The sequence below is a fragment of the Hylaeus anthracinus genome, unplaced genomic scaffold, assembly GCF_026225885.1.
Source record: "Hylaeus anthracinus isolate JK02 unplaced genomic scaffold, UHH_iyHylAnth1.0_haploid 2, whole genome shotgun sequence".
Lineage (NCBI taxonomy): Eukaryota > Metazoa > Arthropoda > Insecta > Hymenoptera > Colletidae > Hylaeus > Hylaeus anthracinus.
Genome location: NW_026534838.1, coordinates 3402230 through 3417972, shown reverse-complemented (window position 1 = coordinate 3417972; position 15743 = coordinate 3402230). Strand labels below are relative to the sequence as shown.

The following is a 15743-nucleotide window of genomic DNA, read 5'->3' as shown; positions in this document are numbered from 1 at the left end:
AAACCCTAGACTTCGAATAAATCTGAAGTGTGCCGATATGTTTCTCTCGTTTCCTCTTTTGAACATTTTTCAAAGAAGGAAACGAGACAAACATATCGGCAAACTTCAAATTTATTCGAAGCCTAGGCTTTTGCCCATCACTGTTCTATATGGTCGATGCGTACATAGCATGTGTTTGAAAATTGCGCGTTCATATCATGTGTTTGAAAATTGCGCGTGCGCAGAACGATAACCTACAATATCTCACATAACCTCCATGCGGCTTCAAGCTGATTGAACGACAGGAATCATGTCAAGTTTACTAAATAAATCATTTCTGTTGTTACATAGGTATTCGAAACAGACATTTAAGAACGTAAGTATGCCATTAATGATCATTCATGACATGTAGCTTTTTCTTTATTAGTGAAGCAATCGTAAACCCATAATGTACAGTGAGTCATTAGTACTCGAATATTATAATATTACTCTGTTACTTTATAACTTTGTTTATGTTAAACTATAAAGTAGTTGAAGTATATACTGCATTCTTTTAAATTTGATTACAGTTGCCACCTGAGAGTTTGCAATGTTTCAAACAATATTATCCACAAGTTCGATATATAAGTAACCGTAGAATTTTGTGTCAGAATGATCAAATAAACACATTGCCAAAGAAGAAAGATGACATCTCACTTTCGAGAAAGTCACCCATTACATGGAAGAACTTGACAATTACAAGTTTGGTTGGAGGAAGTCTCGTATTATACTTGTATTATTTACAAAAGCAAAAAGACGCACAATTAGCCAAGGAAAGGAGGCGTGAGATAGGAAAAGCAGCACTTGGAGGAAAATTTGAATTAGTTGATTCTAAAGGGAAATTAGTGAAGTCTGATGACTTCTTAGGGCAGTGGTTGCTAATTTATTTTGGATTCACCCACTGCCCTGATGTATGCCCAGATGAACTTGAAAAACTGTCTGCAATTGTTGATAAACTTGGTATGTCTTGAACAATGATCAAAGTATGCAATACAAAGTTTGAATGTTTGCTCCCTTTAGTCTGTACAAACTTTAATCATGCTGTAATGTAACGTATATTAATGTAAAGCCTTATTTTAGAAAAGGAATATAGTCTGAAAGTACAGCCTATATTCATTTCTGTGGATCCTGACCGAGATAGTCCAGAAATTGTAGGAAAATATATCAAAGAATTTTCTGATAAATTTATTGGCCTTACGGGGACAAAAGAACAGATCGCTAATGTGTGCAAGGCCTATAGGGTGTATTACACCAATGGACCCAAGGATCAAGACTCTGATTACATTGTTAGCAATGCTTCTATACAATTTAAGCTTTACTGTTCGTATAAATATTCTCATAACTCTATTTTATTTCAGGTTGACCACACAATCATAATATACTTAGTAGATCCAGATGGTTTATTTGTAGACTATTATGGACAAACACATACCGCTGAGCAAATTAGTCACAGTGTTTATCTAAATAAAACCAAATTCGATGTAGGGAAGAACGACTCTTGGCTTCCGTCGCTACCATTTAAAAACACATTGCAAGCAACGTGAATTATTTATATTGTATGCATTTCTATATAGAGAAACAATTTTTTAATATATATTTATAGGATTATTAAAGAAAACTTGTCATGTTGAATGGAATTGTTAATTTTTATTGATCATTAAGTTCATGTACATTTAATTGTCCATAACGATAATGAAAAAATATAATTAAACTATCAAACGCATAAATCCTTATAAATCCTATTATATAATTAAATTATATATTTATACTTATTATTGTATAATAGAAAAATTAAGAAATATTTTTACACATACAATTCTTACTAAACAATATATCCCTAGATAAGAAGAAATTGTATGTGTCTTACAGTATTATTTATGCCCTCTAGTGTATTGCATTGACACTGACGTCTTCACGTACATATACAATCTCTTCTGCAACATTGTTTACTTCATGTTATTGCTGTTATTGTTTTTTTAACAAGAAAAAGATTACAAGGATTCTGTTAAAACTATTATTGTATTTTACTATAATTCTTAACGAATCGTAGTGTTTTCAGTGTTTAGAGGTTAGAATTTGTCAGTGACAATTCAAATTTTGAAGGTTTCGAAGGGTTATCGTTCAACAAATTTATTAATATTATTGTAAAAGAAGTTAAGTTGAAATGGCGGAAGATTACGGAAGAGAAACACCACCGATGTATACAGCAAATGAAGAGACAAAAACAGCTGGCCAGCCTCTTTCGGATTTTTTATTACAGCTTGAAGATTATACACCCACGGTAGTTGTACAAAATATTATCATTATTGCTATTTATTTAATTCTTAGATGAAACATTAAATGGTCTTGTTCTTGCAGGTACCCGATGCAATCAGTGAACACTACTTACACACAGCTGGTTTCAACACAACAGATCCCAGAATGTAAGACTGAACAACAAGTTTTAAAGACCATTAGAAAGTTTCAACTCTGTGTTTTTTTTTTTGTAACAATATCTTTATTAATTATAGAGTACGTTTGGTGTCTCTAGCGGCACAGAAATTCATATCTGAAATAGCAAATGATGCTCTGCAGCATTGCAAGACTCGTGGAGCAAACCAGAACACAAAAACAAAGGGGAAGGATCGACGTTACACATTGACCATGGAAGATCTCACGCCTGCAGTAGCTGAATACGGCATCATTGTCAAAAAACCACATTATTTTGTTTAGTTTTAAAGTTTCATGTCTCCTTTAATTTTATTTGCTGCTTTGGTATCCCTTTACCTATATACAAAGTAGACTCTGGAAGCATCATTGTAAGTTTGCGTATTAATATAAAAAACATATTTACAAAAGTGTAAAGTTGATGTAGCTTAAAGTATGTATATGATAGATCCCATAAGATTACAAAGACTCATATACATTACGTTCCACTCTAGAAACCCTTCTATAATTTTCAAATATGTGACGCGCATGTTTTAGCAATCATTTTATAGCGAATTCTGTGTATCATAATTGAAAGTTTCATTTATTCATAAAAATAAAAATACAATTTCCCTGATTTTTATCGTGGTGGTCGTACTATAGGGCACTATAGAGTATAAAGATAAATAATAATAATAATATAGAGAATAAAGATAAATTTCCTCAGCTGATAGATATAGAAACGATGTTTTTCTAGTGACTTTCGATCACTCAGGTGTACCAGTAATCCGCGCATGCGTTTTATTCTTTAAAAAACCATCAGCCATATTGGTGTGTTGTATTGCTGTCCTCAGTAATTTCGAAGATCAGTGAGGTATTTCTCCGGTTTGTCGGTCAATTTCTGCTCTTATCCGTTGCTCTGCGAACGATCGGGAATGCCCATCCAGTATTTGCCTTAGAAAGCTCCTTATTCGCCGACGTTCATGACGTTCGTAAACGAAAAAAAGTTTGGTTAATGTTGCCACCTGGGCTCACGGAAATTGATCTGTTTAGGAAGATGTATAAATAAATGCGTACTATCTTCGTTTAACTGAATGCGCGACGAACTTTAACACTTTCCTCTGCGTTTTTCTCACCCCGTGGTATTATCACTGGTGCTGATTGATCTTCAAAAGAATTCACAGCTTTCTGATGAGTACTTTGCTCAATAGTGTTCTACTATTGAACTACTCTTTGCTTCCTTCTCTTTCACGTATTTTGGCTGCCATTTGAAAATAACACACCATTGGCAATGTCTGGGCTTGTTGGACATGGTTTGCTCGATTTTTGCAGAGCAACAGGTAAAAGTCATCGACACGATTATTATATGGTGTACCAACCAACTTCATCTCGCACATTGTGGTTACTGTCATGCAACTCTAGAAGACAAAGGGCAGTCTGTGAAATGATCAGAATCATTGAAATTCCTTTTACCAGTATCTTATCTTCTTCAAACAGACAAATACTGAATCTCTTAATCATTGATTTTATTTTCCTTGGCTAACTTTTGAAGCAGTTCGATAGATTGCTTTATTGTCCTTTTCCTTCTTTCAATTTGAAACAATTTGTGCAACTTTTATTTCATATACAATAATAAACGTTTATGTAACAAAATTATATCTTTTTCAGCAAATAGCCTGTCATGACGGATTCCATGAAATTTGGTCCAGAATGGTTAGTACTATTTAAATGATGCTATTATAAGGTATCATGTATGTAGTATTCATAGAATTTAACATTTTATAACTGATATACAGGTTGCGCAATCTGTCTGGAGACAGTTGCAATAATAGTGGAGGCGGTGGAGGTACTACAAGTTTAACTACTCCGCGTTATCATTTAGCGAAACATAGATACGGACGAGAAGAAATGTTGATTCTGTTTGACCGTAATTGCAAGCCCCCCGAGCCATTGACAAATTTCTCTACATTATATGTTGAGAAAACCCAGCTTCCCTTGGCTCTTGTACAGATGACAGAAGACGAAACGGTAATTAGTTAAATAAATTGTTATACAGATAATGGTAATTATATTCTATAAGATGAAGTAATTTAACTGGAAATACAAAAATATACAAGAAAAGTGTTGAAAGAAAATGCATATTTTGAAATTCCAAACAAGAGGAGAAAATATTTGTTTAATTATGTTTGCTCCTTGAAACAGTTCCATGTTCTTTAAACAGTTTTTTCTATATGTCTATAAGCAACAAGGTGTTTCCATTTAAGTGATCCACCCTGTATATTGAGAACTGTTTTGTGAAGTCAGTTTAGATCTAAAAATATAACACACTGGAGCCCTTGTGCTAGTTCTTCATAGCACCATCCTATCTACTCTTCTCTACTTTACATAATCATTGCTATTTTGTTGTCACTCTATGTATACTATATGTTATGTTTACCACATATTTGTTACAAATTTAAGAATTTGTGTAAACTTTTGTATAATGTTTAATTAGTGTATACTTGATAATAACACAAATTATTCACTTAACTTTTGCAGCGAATGTGGAATGTAGGGATAACTAATGTTGGTGCTCGTGGAAGAGGCGGAAGTGTCGATCGCGGGGGGCGTGGGAGGAATGGAAGAGGTAGCTTGTATTCTTCTCATTATTCGCGTGGAGTAGGTTTTGACGATTCAGGAGATGGAACTCGAATCGACAGTCAAGCGTTTCAAGTATGTAACTTATTTTATTTGAAAAAAAAAAAAGACTGAAACATGGAACTCACAAATACTTATTTTTAATTTATCTGTGAATATATATCATCTCCAGGGAAGAAACCGCCAATTCGATAGATCTCAAAGCGAGCGTGGGTGGTCGGAAAGAAATGGAGCTTCAGATCCAGGCGAGTGGAACGGTTCGACTAGTCCTAGAAAAGAATTAAGTCGCGGGGCTAGTGGCAGTTCCCTCATGGAAGGGAATTGGCGGCGCCACCGCGGTGGTACAGAAGATGATGACGGCTGGCGAAAATGGGGTAAATTTTCTGTAATAAATTATCGAAGTATTCGATTCAATAATAACTGTATTATCATTAAAACGTATGATATCTTGCAGGTAGAAGCAGCTGGCGCGAAGGTGGGAGTATGGATAGAGATAGATTAGATAGAAACGAAGGAGACGGGGAGGAAGGTCGGAGCGGTAGTGGGAGATGGGAACATCGTGGAAATCACAGAGTCCCTCACGATTCGAGTCACCACCCACCTCAACGTGTCGCGCGTACCTGGGAGTCGAATCATCATGACAATAATCATAACAACCTTCCTGAATGGTACATTTTAAAAATCTTTTAAACGCTTATATTATATTGTAATTACAAGCTCACAAGTACGGGATTTATACTTTCTATTAAAATTAATTCCAGGGCCACCGAGAATCCTAGTGAAAGCGGAGGCAGTTTTGATGCTTCTGGTGCATTCCATGGTGGAATGTATTCGGACGACGACGAAGACGGGGTAATTAGTGCAGGTGGTACTCAGGAATCGAGAACTCAACGTGTTTCCGAAGGAAATGCCGCCAATACAACGAAATCTGGTGGAGGCAAGCCTTTGTCTTACAGTTCTACTCAGGGTCAGACAGCGAGTCGGATTCCTAGCAATACAGCTAACACAATCAACAAGAAAAGACCTAAATCGTTTAATCCGTTTAGCGATAAAGAGGAAACCGTTGAGAAGGAGAGGAGAAGCAATTCTCCGTCGAAATCGTCTACAACGGCGGATAGCACGCCTATTAACGTGTCAGCGTCGACGTCGTCTGAGAATTCGCAGAAGAGAAACACAGTAGCAATAAATACAGAACAAAGTGAGATCGAAAAATTACCACCGATTGATACCGGGAATAATAAGTCTCCCAGTAAAGCACAGGTCAGGGAGGAGGTCGAAACAGAGGTGGTGAAAATAGATCCGATCGCTCCTACGGTGAAAAGGCAAGTCCCATTGCAAACAGAGCCTCAGAAGAGCATCGTGCACTGCCCGGGGCTAGAGAACACGAGGCAGAAGAGTGATGATGATTTGGATAGAATGAAGGAGGAGGCAAACGCGTTAGTAGCTAAATTGATGGCAGATGAAGAGAGTCACAGAGAGAAAACTGCCAGTATACCGCCTGCCATTGGTAACCAATCTTCCACAGTTCCACCCACGAATGGACAGGAGAAATGGTTTTACCGTGATCCGCAGGGTGAAGTTCAGGGTCCGTTCTTAGCAAGCGAAATGGCAGAATGGTGTAAAGCCGGTTACTTCACCGCGGGTTTGATGGTAAGGAGAACCTGTGACGATCGGTACACCACGTTAGGGGAGTTGATGAAAATCTGCGGTAGAATACCGTTTACGCCTGGGCTTTCTATTCCTCCTTTAAAGGTATTTTTCTATCATTTCTTTGTGTTTTGTTTAAGGAGAGCTTTCTATTTTTTTCATCTTACAAGAGTATCTTCTTTTTTTCAGTTAACGGATCAAGTAATTCCCTCTGTTTCTAACTCTGTACCTGCTGGCATATCCGCGTTACCAAAAGCTGGTATAGAAGACCCTCTTCTTCTGCTACAATATCAGCAAGTACGGTTACTGCAGAACCAACAATTACTTCTTAGGCAAATGCGGACATCAGCTATAGCGAAGCTTTCTCAATCCGAGCACTGGGCGACGTTGAGTCCTGTTGAACAGAATCAGTTGATTTTTCAATATGTTCTTCAAGACTCGGAAATCCCAGAGGTGCCAATCTCTACAAATCCATTCGTATCTCACCTTTCGTCTCAGGCTTCGAATCCTGTCATGCAGCTTTTCACCCAAATGCAACAGGTTCGTGCGATGCGTATGTCATTTTAAAATATTTGAGCATTCTCATTGTAACATTCTACAGGTATTATCTGTGATACAATTATTTACAGGCTAAAACGCAACCAGAGACTCATTTAGCGTCGAATCCACATTCTACCACACCTGCACACCCTCCTGCCATTGATCCTATACAGCAACTTATACAGCAGATGGGTGGTGTGCAGAACATACCTGGAATTCAACAGCCTAGTATAAATTCCACACCACCCACGACACAAGAAGACAATCCCATAAAATCCTTGTTACGGCAACTCAGTGTCAATGCCAATGGCCACCCACAAACGCCCCATATGGATACTGTTTGGCCGCAGCCACCGCCACAAATAAATCCACAATTTAATGCACAGAATTGGTTGGCACAGGTATATGTGCTGTACTGTACCATTAGTTAGAAACTAATTATTATAATAATTGTAGAAAGCAATAGTCCTTTAGTGTAACATGAATTTAACAGGTTGGACCAATACCCGCAGTACCTCCTGGCCAGTTGCCATCCTCGTTGTGGGATCTACACACTAAGGAAATTAAGACTGAACAGCAGATATTGGTGAGTGCTATGATGAAAATGAACACGTCGACTGCCACGCAAATAATGTTAATATATTAAAATGTTGATTACAGGAGGAACAAAATCTTAGGCTACAGGAAGACAGAAAGAAGGAGGAGTTGAGGAAGCAAGAGGAGTTACAGCGACAAGCCGAGGAAGAGAAGGAAAAGCGGAAAAAGGAAGAACAAGCCAGACAAGTCGAAGAAGCGAGACGGAAAGATGAGGAGCGGAAGAAGAAGGAAGAGGAGAAGAAACGAAAAGACGAGGAGAAGCGCAAGCAAGAGGAAGAACGAAAGAAGAAGGAGGAGAAGAAACGCAAGGAGGAGGAGAAGAAACGAGAGGAGAGGCGGAAACAAGAAGAAGAGAACTTGCGGAAGAAGTTGGAAGAAGAGAAGCGTAAGAAAGAAGAACTTAAAAAGCAGGAAGAGAAACAGAAGAAGGAGGAAGAGAAGCGGAAAAAATTGGAAGAAGAACAACGAAAACAGGAGGAAGAACGAATTCGGTATACAATATTATTATTTATTACAGTATTTATTAATTACATGTGTGTAAGTTATTTGTAAAATATCCATAAAACCATGTTTTCATTTCTGTAGAAAAGAAGCGGAAGCGCGCAAACAAGCTGAAGCGGAAGAGCAAGCCCGCCGAGCGGAACAAAGGCGACGAGAGGCGGAAGCGCTTCGTAAATTACAAGAAAGTACTAAAGCACCTTGGGCGCAAGCACCTCGTGCGTCAGCTCCTGCTACTCCTGCTACCTCCTTCGCAGATATCCAGAGACTTGAACGAGAGCAAAAAGCTGTGCGTGAGAATGACCTATAAAGTAATATTAATTGTGTAAACCAGTAGTGCACAATCAGTTTCATTGAATCTCCAAATCGTATCGCAGGTGCTACTACGGTTTGAACAACATATGCAGCAGCAGATCGCGGACCAGAAAGCTATGGTAGCAGCCCGGAAAGCGACGGAGGCTGATTCTTCCAAGCGATTGCAATTCAAGTGGGCAGAGAAGGCCACCGCCTCCAGCAAGCCATTACAAGTGAAGAATCTCGCGCAAATTCAACAGGAAGAACAGGAGCGCATCGCCAAGGTAAAGGTACTTATTACTCTTATTATATCTTTCTATATTCGAACCTCGTACAATCACTATCAATGGATTACAGAGTAAAATAACTGATAATTGCATGTTACTGATTATTATTGCTGACTCTCCAGCAGCAAGAGAGAGAACGACAGGAAAGGGCGGGCCAGAAAGAGTCGGCGAGCCTGTTGCAAAGCGCTGGGATTTGGGGCACTGCGTCCCAGTGCTTGAACTGGGCCAATTCGAGCACGTCCAGCGGTGGTCAAGCTTGGTCCACTAACAGCGGTACCAGTGGTTTTTGGGATGAACCCACACCAATAAAGTCTTCTACAACTACGAAGCAACCAACTAAGCTGGCCGCAACTGCTAAAGCGCCTGCTGTCAATCAGCAGCAACAGCAGAGCAACAAGGCGAACAAGAGCAAAAACAAGAGGGAGGAAGAGCTTGTGAAGAAATTATTCGAACAGAACACTGCCAAGATTGACGATTTCACGCAATGGTGTAACAAAGCTCTGAGCGGTTTACAGGTATCCGTAGATAGTAAGTAGAACCCGTTAGAATTTGGTTGTAACGAAACTGATACATATTTATGATATTCAAGCGATTTGACACCATAGTACTTGGTAGGGACTTGGTATTAAATTTCATTTGTTTGAGTTGGACTGATCAATACTTCATCTTCATAGTTCCTACGTTCGTTGGATTCTTGCGAGACATTGAGTCAGCGTACGAGGTGAAGGAGTATGTAAGAGACTACCTCGGTGATAACAAACAGAGTTCAGAATTCGCTAAGCAGTTTTTAGAGAAACGTAGCAAATGGCGGTCAGCCCAACGACCTCAGGCTCAGGCTGACGATCTTTGCAAGCCGGCACCGGCCGTTAATCCTAATGCGCCCACGGAATTTCAGGAAGTGAAGGTATTTATAGGAAGTCCGCGGAACTGAAACTACTTTCACAGCCATAGCACTACCAATAACAAAGTTATTAATTAATAGAAACTATTTTTCAGGGGAAGTCGAAGAAGCCAAAGAAAGGAAAAATGTACAAAGTTGATAATAGGATCCTTGGCTTCAGCGTGACCGCGGCGCCCGATCGTATCAACGTGGGTGATCGTGATTACGGTGAAGGTGTTTGAATTAATCCTGGAACGGTTTTGATTGACATCGTGGAAATCATGCTACGCTTGGCCTGACAAATACGGTTCGTTATTTATTTATTGTAGATGCCAAATCACAGTTCTAAGAAACCCTGTGCGAGTACCTCGGTAATACATTTACAAACATATATATATATACATATATTATATATATATATATATATATATATATTTACACATCATAAAATTTTTGTATGATTATGCATGGGCAAGGATAATTCTTGGTCTCTCAATCGTATTTTTTACTCGTGCATTAATGGGCGCCTTAGGACGACAATTTTCGCAGCGTGGCATTATTTCCATCTTAAAACAATACTGAAAGACACTTTGAGAAGGGAAACTCTGTTGTACATAACTCAAATGAAAAGGATTAATACTTCACGAACGTAAGGCGACACACTCATCTCCTACTTACCCTACACACACACACATACATACGCAACACACATTATTTGAACATTTTGTAATATTTCATCATTATTCGCCGTGAACAAAGATACTATGCCGATTGACAACTCGTACACGCGGAAACATAACAGTGAAAGCAGTATGTGTGTTCGTGATTGATAATTAGAACGGTATTACAGCGAGGAAATTAAAAATTTGTTAGATATGCGTGCACCTGATCGATGGAGGATTGATCGAGCTCAGTGTTTATGCTGGTGTGTATCGGTGATTTAACTATACGCACCGAGTATATTGTATGTATATATGAATCCTATGGATTTTTTTCTTTACCGCGACATCACGTTAACAGGACCTTTATCATGGGTAATATTGCGCTACTGTGTTTTTGGAGAACAATACTTTACGTTTGGTACGTTGAAAGTTTCTTTTCGACCAATTTACCAACCGTTTTTTAAGAGCAATTGAAATATTTTGAACGAATATAAGAGACGATTGTATTATATCACATAACCTAAAACAAAGTAAAAAAAAAACCGAATACTTATTAAAGAGAACCGTAACGTCTCAGTGGTAATTACGTTGCGGGGAAAACGAGAACCTTCTTGTACTTTCTTAACACTTTGAGAACACTGACTTGAAAGAAAATGAAAAAAAAATGAAAAAAAAAAATAGTACTTGCATGTCGAACGATTTATAAAGAGAACTATCGTTCATTCTTCTGTTTTGCTTCAGATTGAAAGAAAAGAATATGAAAGTAAGCTCGTGTAATATTTAGAAACCGTTGACTTTGAGAGACTTACATAGCGTATAAGAGAAGTTCCGGATCGATCACTGCGTGTGCCTACGTGTGGATCTCACTCTCGTCGGCATATACTTCTTATAATAATAACCGAGGTCAATCGAAACTGATAACCACTGAACGAAGAATTCATGTAAGATTTCATTAACGCAATATTTAGACAGCAGTATCTTTTGTAAAGTTTTAATTGTAAATGTACATGTTACATAAGAGTCCTCTGTCGGATATAAGAAGCATGTGGTGAAAATTTGTCGACACGTTTGGAAACATGTGATTTCTTTTTTCCATGGTTTTTTTTTTTAATTGGATTTGAGGAAAAGCAAAAACGAAAAAAAATATGGCACGAATATTCTTCATAAGCGCGGGAAATGTTACGACGAATCTAACCGTTCTTAATAATTATAATGGTTGTTAATAAGGTTCGATGATCTTCTCCTTAGAGAAAAGAAATTAAAATCTTTAGGAAAAGATCATAGATTCTTACGTGAAAGATTTATGTATAAATAGATAAATGTACAGTAATACAAGGATAATTAACTAGGCAAATCCAGATAATTGATATTGTATTAATATTATTATTATTATTATTGTATCTAACGTACAACATAATAAAAATAAATATTATTATATTTTCAATTTAGCCTTTCCATTTTTTTCTTAATTTGTTAAAAATGTGTACATTCGAAAGGTAATTTGTAAACTGTCTTGAAATGAGTAATTTCGCTTAAAAATATTCTAGAACTTATAACTCAGTGGTTATGAAAGAAAATGTAAACCAAAGTCATATTACACACACGCGCATACACACACATACATACAGGTACATTCATGTGTATGATTAATTTATCACAGTATTCTCGGCGCGTTAAGTTCAAAATATCGCATGAACTATATTATAAACAAATAAACACACATCATAAATTGTAAATGCGAGCGATTCCTATACATAACATAGGTATTTTTTAATGTCAATGATGCAATATATTTTACATGTGAATAAGCGTTGCGGCTAATTATAATTATGAACTGTTATGATATTATACGAACACACCAATTCATACGATGTTACCTATCATAATAAAAAAGTCTCTAAAAAAACGTATGAAAATATTTTTAACGAATGGTATGATTGAAATGTGTTTGTGATAATAAGAGTGTGACAATAAAAAATGCTTTTTAACGTTTGCTTTTCGCGAACAATTGTATTTGTACTTTGGACACTGTATTTGTTCATTGGTTTTTTTTTGTAGATACACGTTTATACAAGATAAAAATATTTCATCAAAAAAGTATACTTGCAAACATTCATTTCATGGAAAGATGTATTAAAAGTAATACTATCGATGATTCGTTGGTAGGAATGCTTGGTAAAAAATGCATGAGATGATCTAAATCTTGTTTTGAATCTTGCGGAAGAAACGTTACTCTTCCTTTCCTTCGCCCTGAGTATGAACAACGTTTATCTCTGTGTAATCTTTTGCAATGTCAATGTACTGGAAACATTTAATCGTCATCAGATAAAAGAATCGTTCGATTAGATAATTTGTAAAACTCACCTTTCTTGGAACAAGAACTTCTAAAATTTGTAAAATAATGTGACACAACGATACAACAAGCAAGTATGCTAGTACTCCGCTCCGAATGTAACTTGTCAATTGTTCACCTAAATTCTTACTATGTTCTTCTTTTACTAAATTGTACACTATCTCAGTTCTTCTAGTTATGTTAAACCAGTTGTAGAACAAACTTATCCTCTTGTGTATCTTAAAAGGACACCTAGTATTGCCTTCTCTGTAATCCTTTATAGCAGACTTCAGCCCTTCGATAAGAGCGGATACCGTAGGATCTACGAGATAAATTAAATCCGGAGGTAGTACTTCAGGTATACCTCCAACTTTCGTCGAGACGACTTGGAGACTGCAATTAATGAAAACATCGGTAAAAAATTACATGTGATCTGACGTTGACTTGAATCTAAGTTTGATACTTTACCCGCATGAAGCAGCTTCGACGATTGCCATGCAATAAGCTTCCGTGAGGCTGGTATTCAAAAAGATATGACCCTTATTCAAGACATGCTTGATCTCAGAGTGCTCCACACTTCCAAGTAACGTCACCCTATGTTGCAATAAGTTTCTTTCTCGCACCTCTTCTATCAGCCATCTCTTAGGACCGTCTCCAGCGATCAAAAACTGCACGTCCTCGTATTGACTACAAATATTGGGTATAATGCGAGCTAATAAATCGACGCCTTTGCGATACACTAGTCGCGACACTATGACTATTGTAACTATAATTAATAATGCGCAATATTAATAATATATTCTGTGGTTAATTTAAGCCATTTTAAACAAATGCAAGTACAGCAAGTCCTCAAATTATGCAGAGATGGGCAAACATTTATTTACTTATGTGAAAGCTTTGGAATGCCTTAGGAGCATAGTGAAGGACTCCCTGTACAGAAGAAAACTTACTTGAACTATTGTCTCGTTTACTGATATCTGGCATAAATAATGTAGTATCAACTGCATTTGGTATAACAGAGACTTTCTCTTTTTGGACTTTAGCTCTTAATACTGTATTCTCCTTTCCTATATGCGATACACATATACAATGATTGCAATCAGCTAATGATATCTCCAGAAATTTATTTGTTAAGATCGCGGATGCGTCAGCAAAGCCAAAGAGCGAGTGATCTGTAAAAATAGTCTGAAACTCCAAACATAAATATGATATGAACTTAATATGTTGAATGTTTTATTTTTTAGGCAACAATCGACTTACTTTCAATCCCATTAATCGACCAATTAGCATTCCTTCATGAGCAAGAGCAGAAAATGCGGAATGACCATGTACTATTTGAATTTTTTCTCTTATAAAGATATATCTAATGAGGGGAATGGAACAAATTATCGTAGGAAGAACACATTGATTATAAAAAACCTTCACTGGTATGTAATACACCTTAAATAAGAGAATATAATGTTAAAATAAATGCAGGCATTCTCTATTTTATAAGGTATATATGGTACATACTTTCAGGCCATTTGTCATATAACGTATTCCTATTCTACTTCCATAAGAATGTGTGAGCACCACAACCTTATGTCCACGATCCAGTAAACACTGGGACAAATTAAAAATATGCTCCTCCACGCCACCCATGTTGGGATAGAAAAAGTCAGAAACCATGCTGCAAAAATGTGAAATGTTACAAATTTTGTGAATATCAAATGAAAGTATACACGACCAAAACTATTACTTATTAATAGATTACTAACCATATTTTATGCTTCATAGTAGTCATCTTTACATCTGTACAGCAGCATGACTTATATGACAAGATAATACATACTACATTTAATGTAATCAAGAATGATCAGAAATTAATAATTATCGATAATCTGGTCATAGTTCATACCTCACGGGCGTCTTTTATTTACATGTAAATTCTCTCTTAGAGTCTTGGAAGAATTGATCCTATTTCTGTGTTTAAAGAAATTCGAAATCGAAAAACTTTAGGCACTCATAAAAAATCGGAAGAGGTTAGGTAACAACTATTTACATTCTCCACGCTACGTACATAAATTATCGTTTTTTATTGTCTTTGATATAATAAAAGAATTCAAGAACTTCATTTTTTTTCTTCGTTTTTGTTACTATTGCATACTTTTAGCATTAATATATTGATTATAATAACGATGAATTCATTGTTTTCAGGTGGAGCAACGAAACATTTAAATCGCAGCCAATCGAATCACACTCGATTCAACTTTCCATCAAAATCGATGATCTCGAAGTTCAGTAATGGATGGAGGGAAATTCGAATCCTTTTTCCCTCAATTGCATCCCTACTTTGTTCAAATAGTAAGTACGTTATTTGCATATTAAAAATACACTACATATAGTTAAACAAGTATATAAACCGTCAACCAATTTTTAAAATCGTACTGATACAAAAACATAAGTTTCGAGATAAAATAAAGAATTGTGCCATCCCTTCGAGTGTCATGTGCCCCTGATACCAAAATACAAAATCGGCCAGAATTCTATACGTCCAGAAAATGTGCCCCTTGAATTAGGCAACCTATACTTATAGATCTGTCGGGCCGGTTGCCTACTCGTAGGCGCAAACGTACAACCTCTTTGCATATCATGTTTTCCTGTTGCCACAACAAAGATTCTGTAAAAATCAGACATTTCCCATCACAATTTTAAACGGAGCGATGTGCACCATTGTCGAACTTGACGCTGCTCAAAATTCAACAAAGTTACAGGGCACCCTATAATTTCCGTTCATTTCCTTACACATTTCCCTGTAATTTCCTTCCATTTCCTGGTATTATTCCCGTTATATTCCCTCAATTTCCTGGTATAGTTCCCTTTAATTTCCCTTCATTTCCTGGTACATTTCCCCTTCAATTCCCTTCATTTGCTTACACGTTTCCCTTTAATTTCCCTCCATTTCC

General features: G+C 36.8%; 4 protein-coding genes across 9 annotated transcripts; 3 read left to right on the top strand and 1 right to left on the bottom strand.

Moving 5' to 3' along the window:
• The first annotated feature begins 194 nt into the window (after positions 1 to 194).
• LOC128892918 (protein SCO1 homolog, mitochondrial) lies at positions 195 to 1655 on the top strand. The gene is made up of 4 exons (XM_054153568.1): positions 195 to 355; positions 549 to 978; positions 1099 to 1304; positions 1377 to 1655. The coding sequence occupies exons 1-4, from the start codon at positions 290 to 292 to the stop codon at positions 1560 to 1562; spliced, it is 888 nt and encodes a 295-aa protein (XP_054009543.1). The 5' UTR covers positions 195 to 289; the 3' UTR covers positions 1563 to 1655.
• A 238-nt stretch (positions 1656 to 1893) lies between these two features.
• LOC128892922 (transcription initiation factor TFIID subunit 10-like) lies at positions 1894 to 3065 on the top strand. Its single transcript, XM_054153575.1, has 3 exons — positions 1894 to 2299; positions 2377 to 2441; positions 2529 to 3065. Exons 1-3 carry the CDS (start codon positions 2183 to 2185, stop codon positions 2728 to 2730), a joined length of 384 nt encoding a protein of 127 aa, XP_054009550.1. The 5' UTR covers positions 1894 to 2182; the 3' UTR covers positions 2731 to 3065.
• A 136-nt stretch (positions 3066 to 3201) lies between these two features.
• Positions 3202 to 11910, top strand: LOC128892908 (GRB10-interacting GYF protein 2-like). Of its 5 annotated transcripts, XM_054153550.1 has the most exons (16): positions 3202 to 3298; positions 4093 to 4137; positions 4221 to 4452; positions 4963 to 5136; positions 5234 to 5435; positions 5516 to 5729; positions 5823 to 6813; positions 6898 to 7248; positions 7338 to 7649; positions 7742 to 7834; positions 7909 to 8336; positions 8431 to 8632; positions 8721 to 8927; positions 9047 to 9452; positions 9599 to 9828; positions 9921 to 11910. In XM_054153550.1, exons 2-16 carry the CDS (start codon positions 4106 to 4108, stop codon positions 10044 to 10046), a joined length of 4200 nt encoding a protein of 1399 aa, XP_054009525.1. In that variant the 5' UTR covers positions 3202 to 3298; positions 4093 to 4105; the 3' UTR covers positions 10047 to 11910. The 5 variants fall into 5 exon arrangements, with proteins under 5 accessions (XP_054009525.1, XP_054009524.1, XP_054009523.1 ...); XM_054153549.1 differs by having other exon boundaries at positions 5823 to 7248; positions 8721 to 8921; positions 9050 to 9452; XM_054153548.1 differs by having other exon boundaries at positions 5823 to 7248; positions 8721 to 8921.
• Positions 10897 to 14996, bottom strand: LOC128892914 (phosphatidylinositol N-acetylglucosaminyltransferase subunit A). 2 transcript variants are annotated; one of them, XM_054153565.1, is made up of 7 exons: positions 14556 to 14996; positions 14311 to 14467; positions 14059 to 14238; positions 13749 to 13989; positions 13267 to 13564; positions 12831 to 13191; positions 10897 to 12767 (listed from the first exon to the last, which is right to left on the bottom strand). In XM_054153565.1, the coding sequence occupies exons 1-7, from the start codon at positions 14579 to 14581 to the stop codon at positions 12696 to 12698; spliced, it is 1335 nt and encodes a 444-aa protein (XP_054009540.1). In that variant the 5' UTR covers positions 14582 to 14996; the 3' UTR covers positions 10897 to 12695. The 2 variants fall into 2 exon arrangements, with proteins under 2 accessions (XP_054009540.1, XP_054009541.1); XM_054153566.1 differs by having other exon boundaries at positions 13749 to 13983.
• Positions 14997 to 15743: the final 747 nt, after the last annotated feature.

What these genes read in the sequence shown, in the direction of transcription:
- LOC128892922 (XM_054153575.1), top strand. Translation starts at nt 2,183, where the DNA reads ATGGCGGAAGATTACGGAAGAGAAACACCACCGATGTATACAGCAAAT. An exon ending in TTGAAGATTATACACCCACG is followed by an intron (nt 2,300 to 2,376) that starts GTAGTTGTACAA and finishes TTGTTCTTGCAG; the next exon opens with GTACCCGATGCAATCAGTGA. An exon ending in AACACAACAGATCCCAGAAT is followed by an intron (nt 2,442 to 2,528) that starts GTAAGACTGAAC and finishes TATTAATTATAG; the next exon opens with AGTACGTTTGGTGTCTCTAG.
- LOC128892908 (XM_054153546.1), top strand. Translation starts at nt 4,106, where the DNA reads ATGACGGATTCCATGAAATTTGGTCCAGAATG. An exon ending in TCGACAGTCAAGCGTTTCAA is followed by an intron (nt 5,137 to 5,233) that starts GTATGTAACTTA and finishes TATCATCTCCAG; the next exon opens with GGAAGAAACCGCCAATTCGA. An exon ending in CACAGAATTGGTTGGCACAG is followed by an intron (nt 7,650 to 7,741) that starts GTATATGTGCTG and finishes TGAATTTAACAG; the next exon opens with GTTGGACCAATACCCGCAGT.
- LOC128892914 (XM_054153565.1), bottom strand. Translation starts at nt 14,581, where the DNA reads ATGACTACTATGAAGCATAAAATATG. An exon ending in ACTATGAAGCATAAAATATG is followed by an intron (nt 14,468 to 14,555) that starts GTTAGTAATCTA and finishes ACATTTTTGCAG; the next exon opens with CATGGTTTCTGACTTTTTCT. An exon ending in GTCGATTAATGGGATTGAAA is followed by an intron (nt 13,990 to 14,058) that starts GTAAGTCGATTG and finishes TTATGTTTGGAG; the next exon opens with TTTCAGACTATTTTTACAGA.
- LOC128892918 (XM_054153568.1), top strand. Translation starts at nt 290, where the DNA reads ATGTCAAGTTTACTAAATAAATCATTTCTGTTGTTACATAGGTATTCG. An exon ending in CGAAACAGACATTTAAGAAC is followed by an intron (nt 356 to 548) that starts GTAAGTATGCCA and finishes ATTTGATTACAG; the next exon opens with TTGCCACCTGAGAGTTTGCA. An exon ending in TGCAATTGTTGATAAACTTG is followed by an intron (nt 979 to 1,098) that starts GTATGTCTTGAA and finishes GCCTTATTTTAG; the next exon opens with AAAAGGAATATAGTCTGAAA.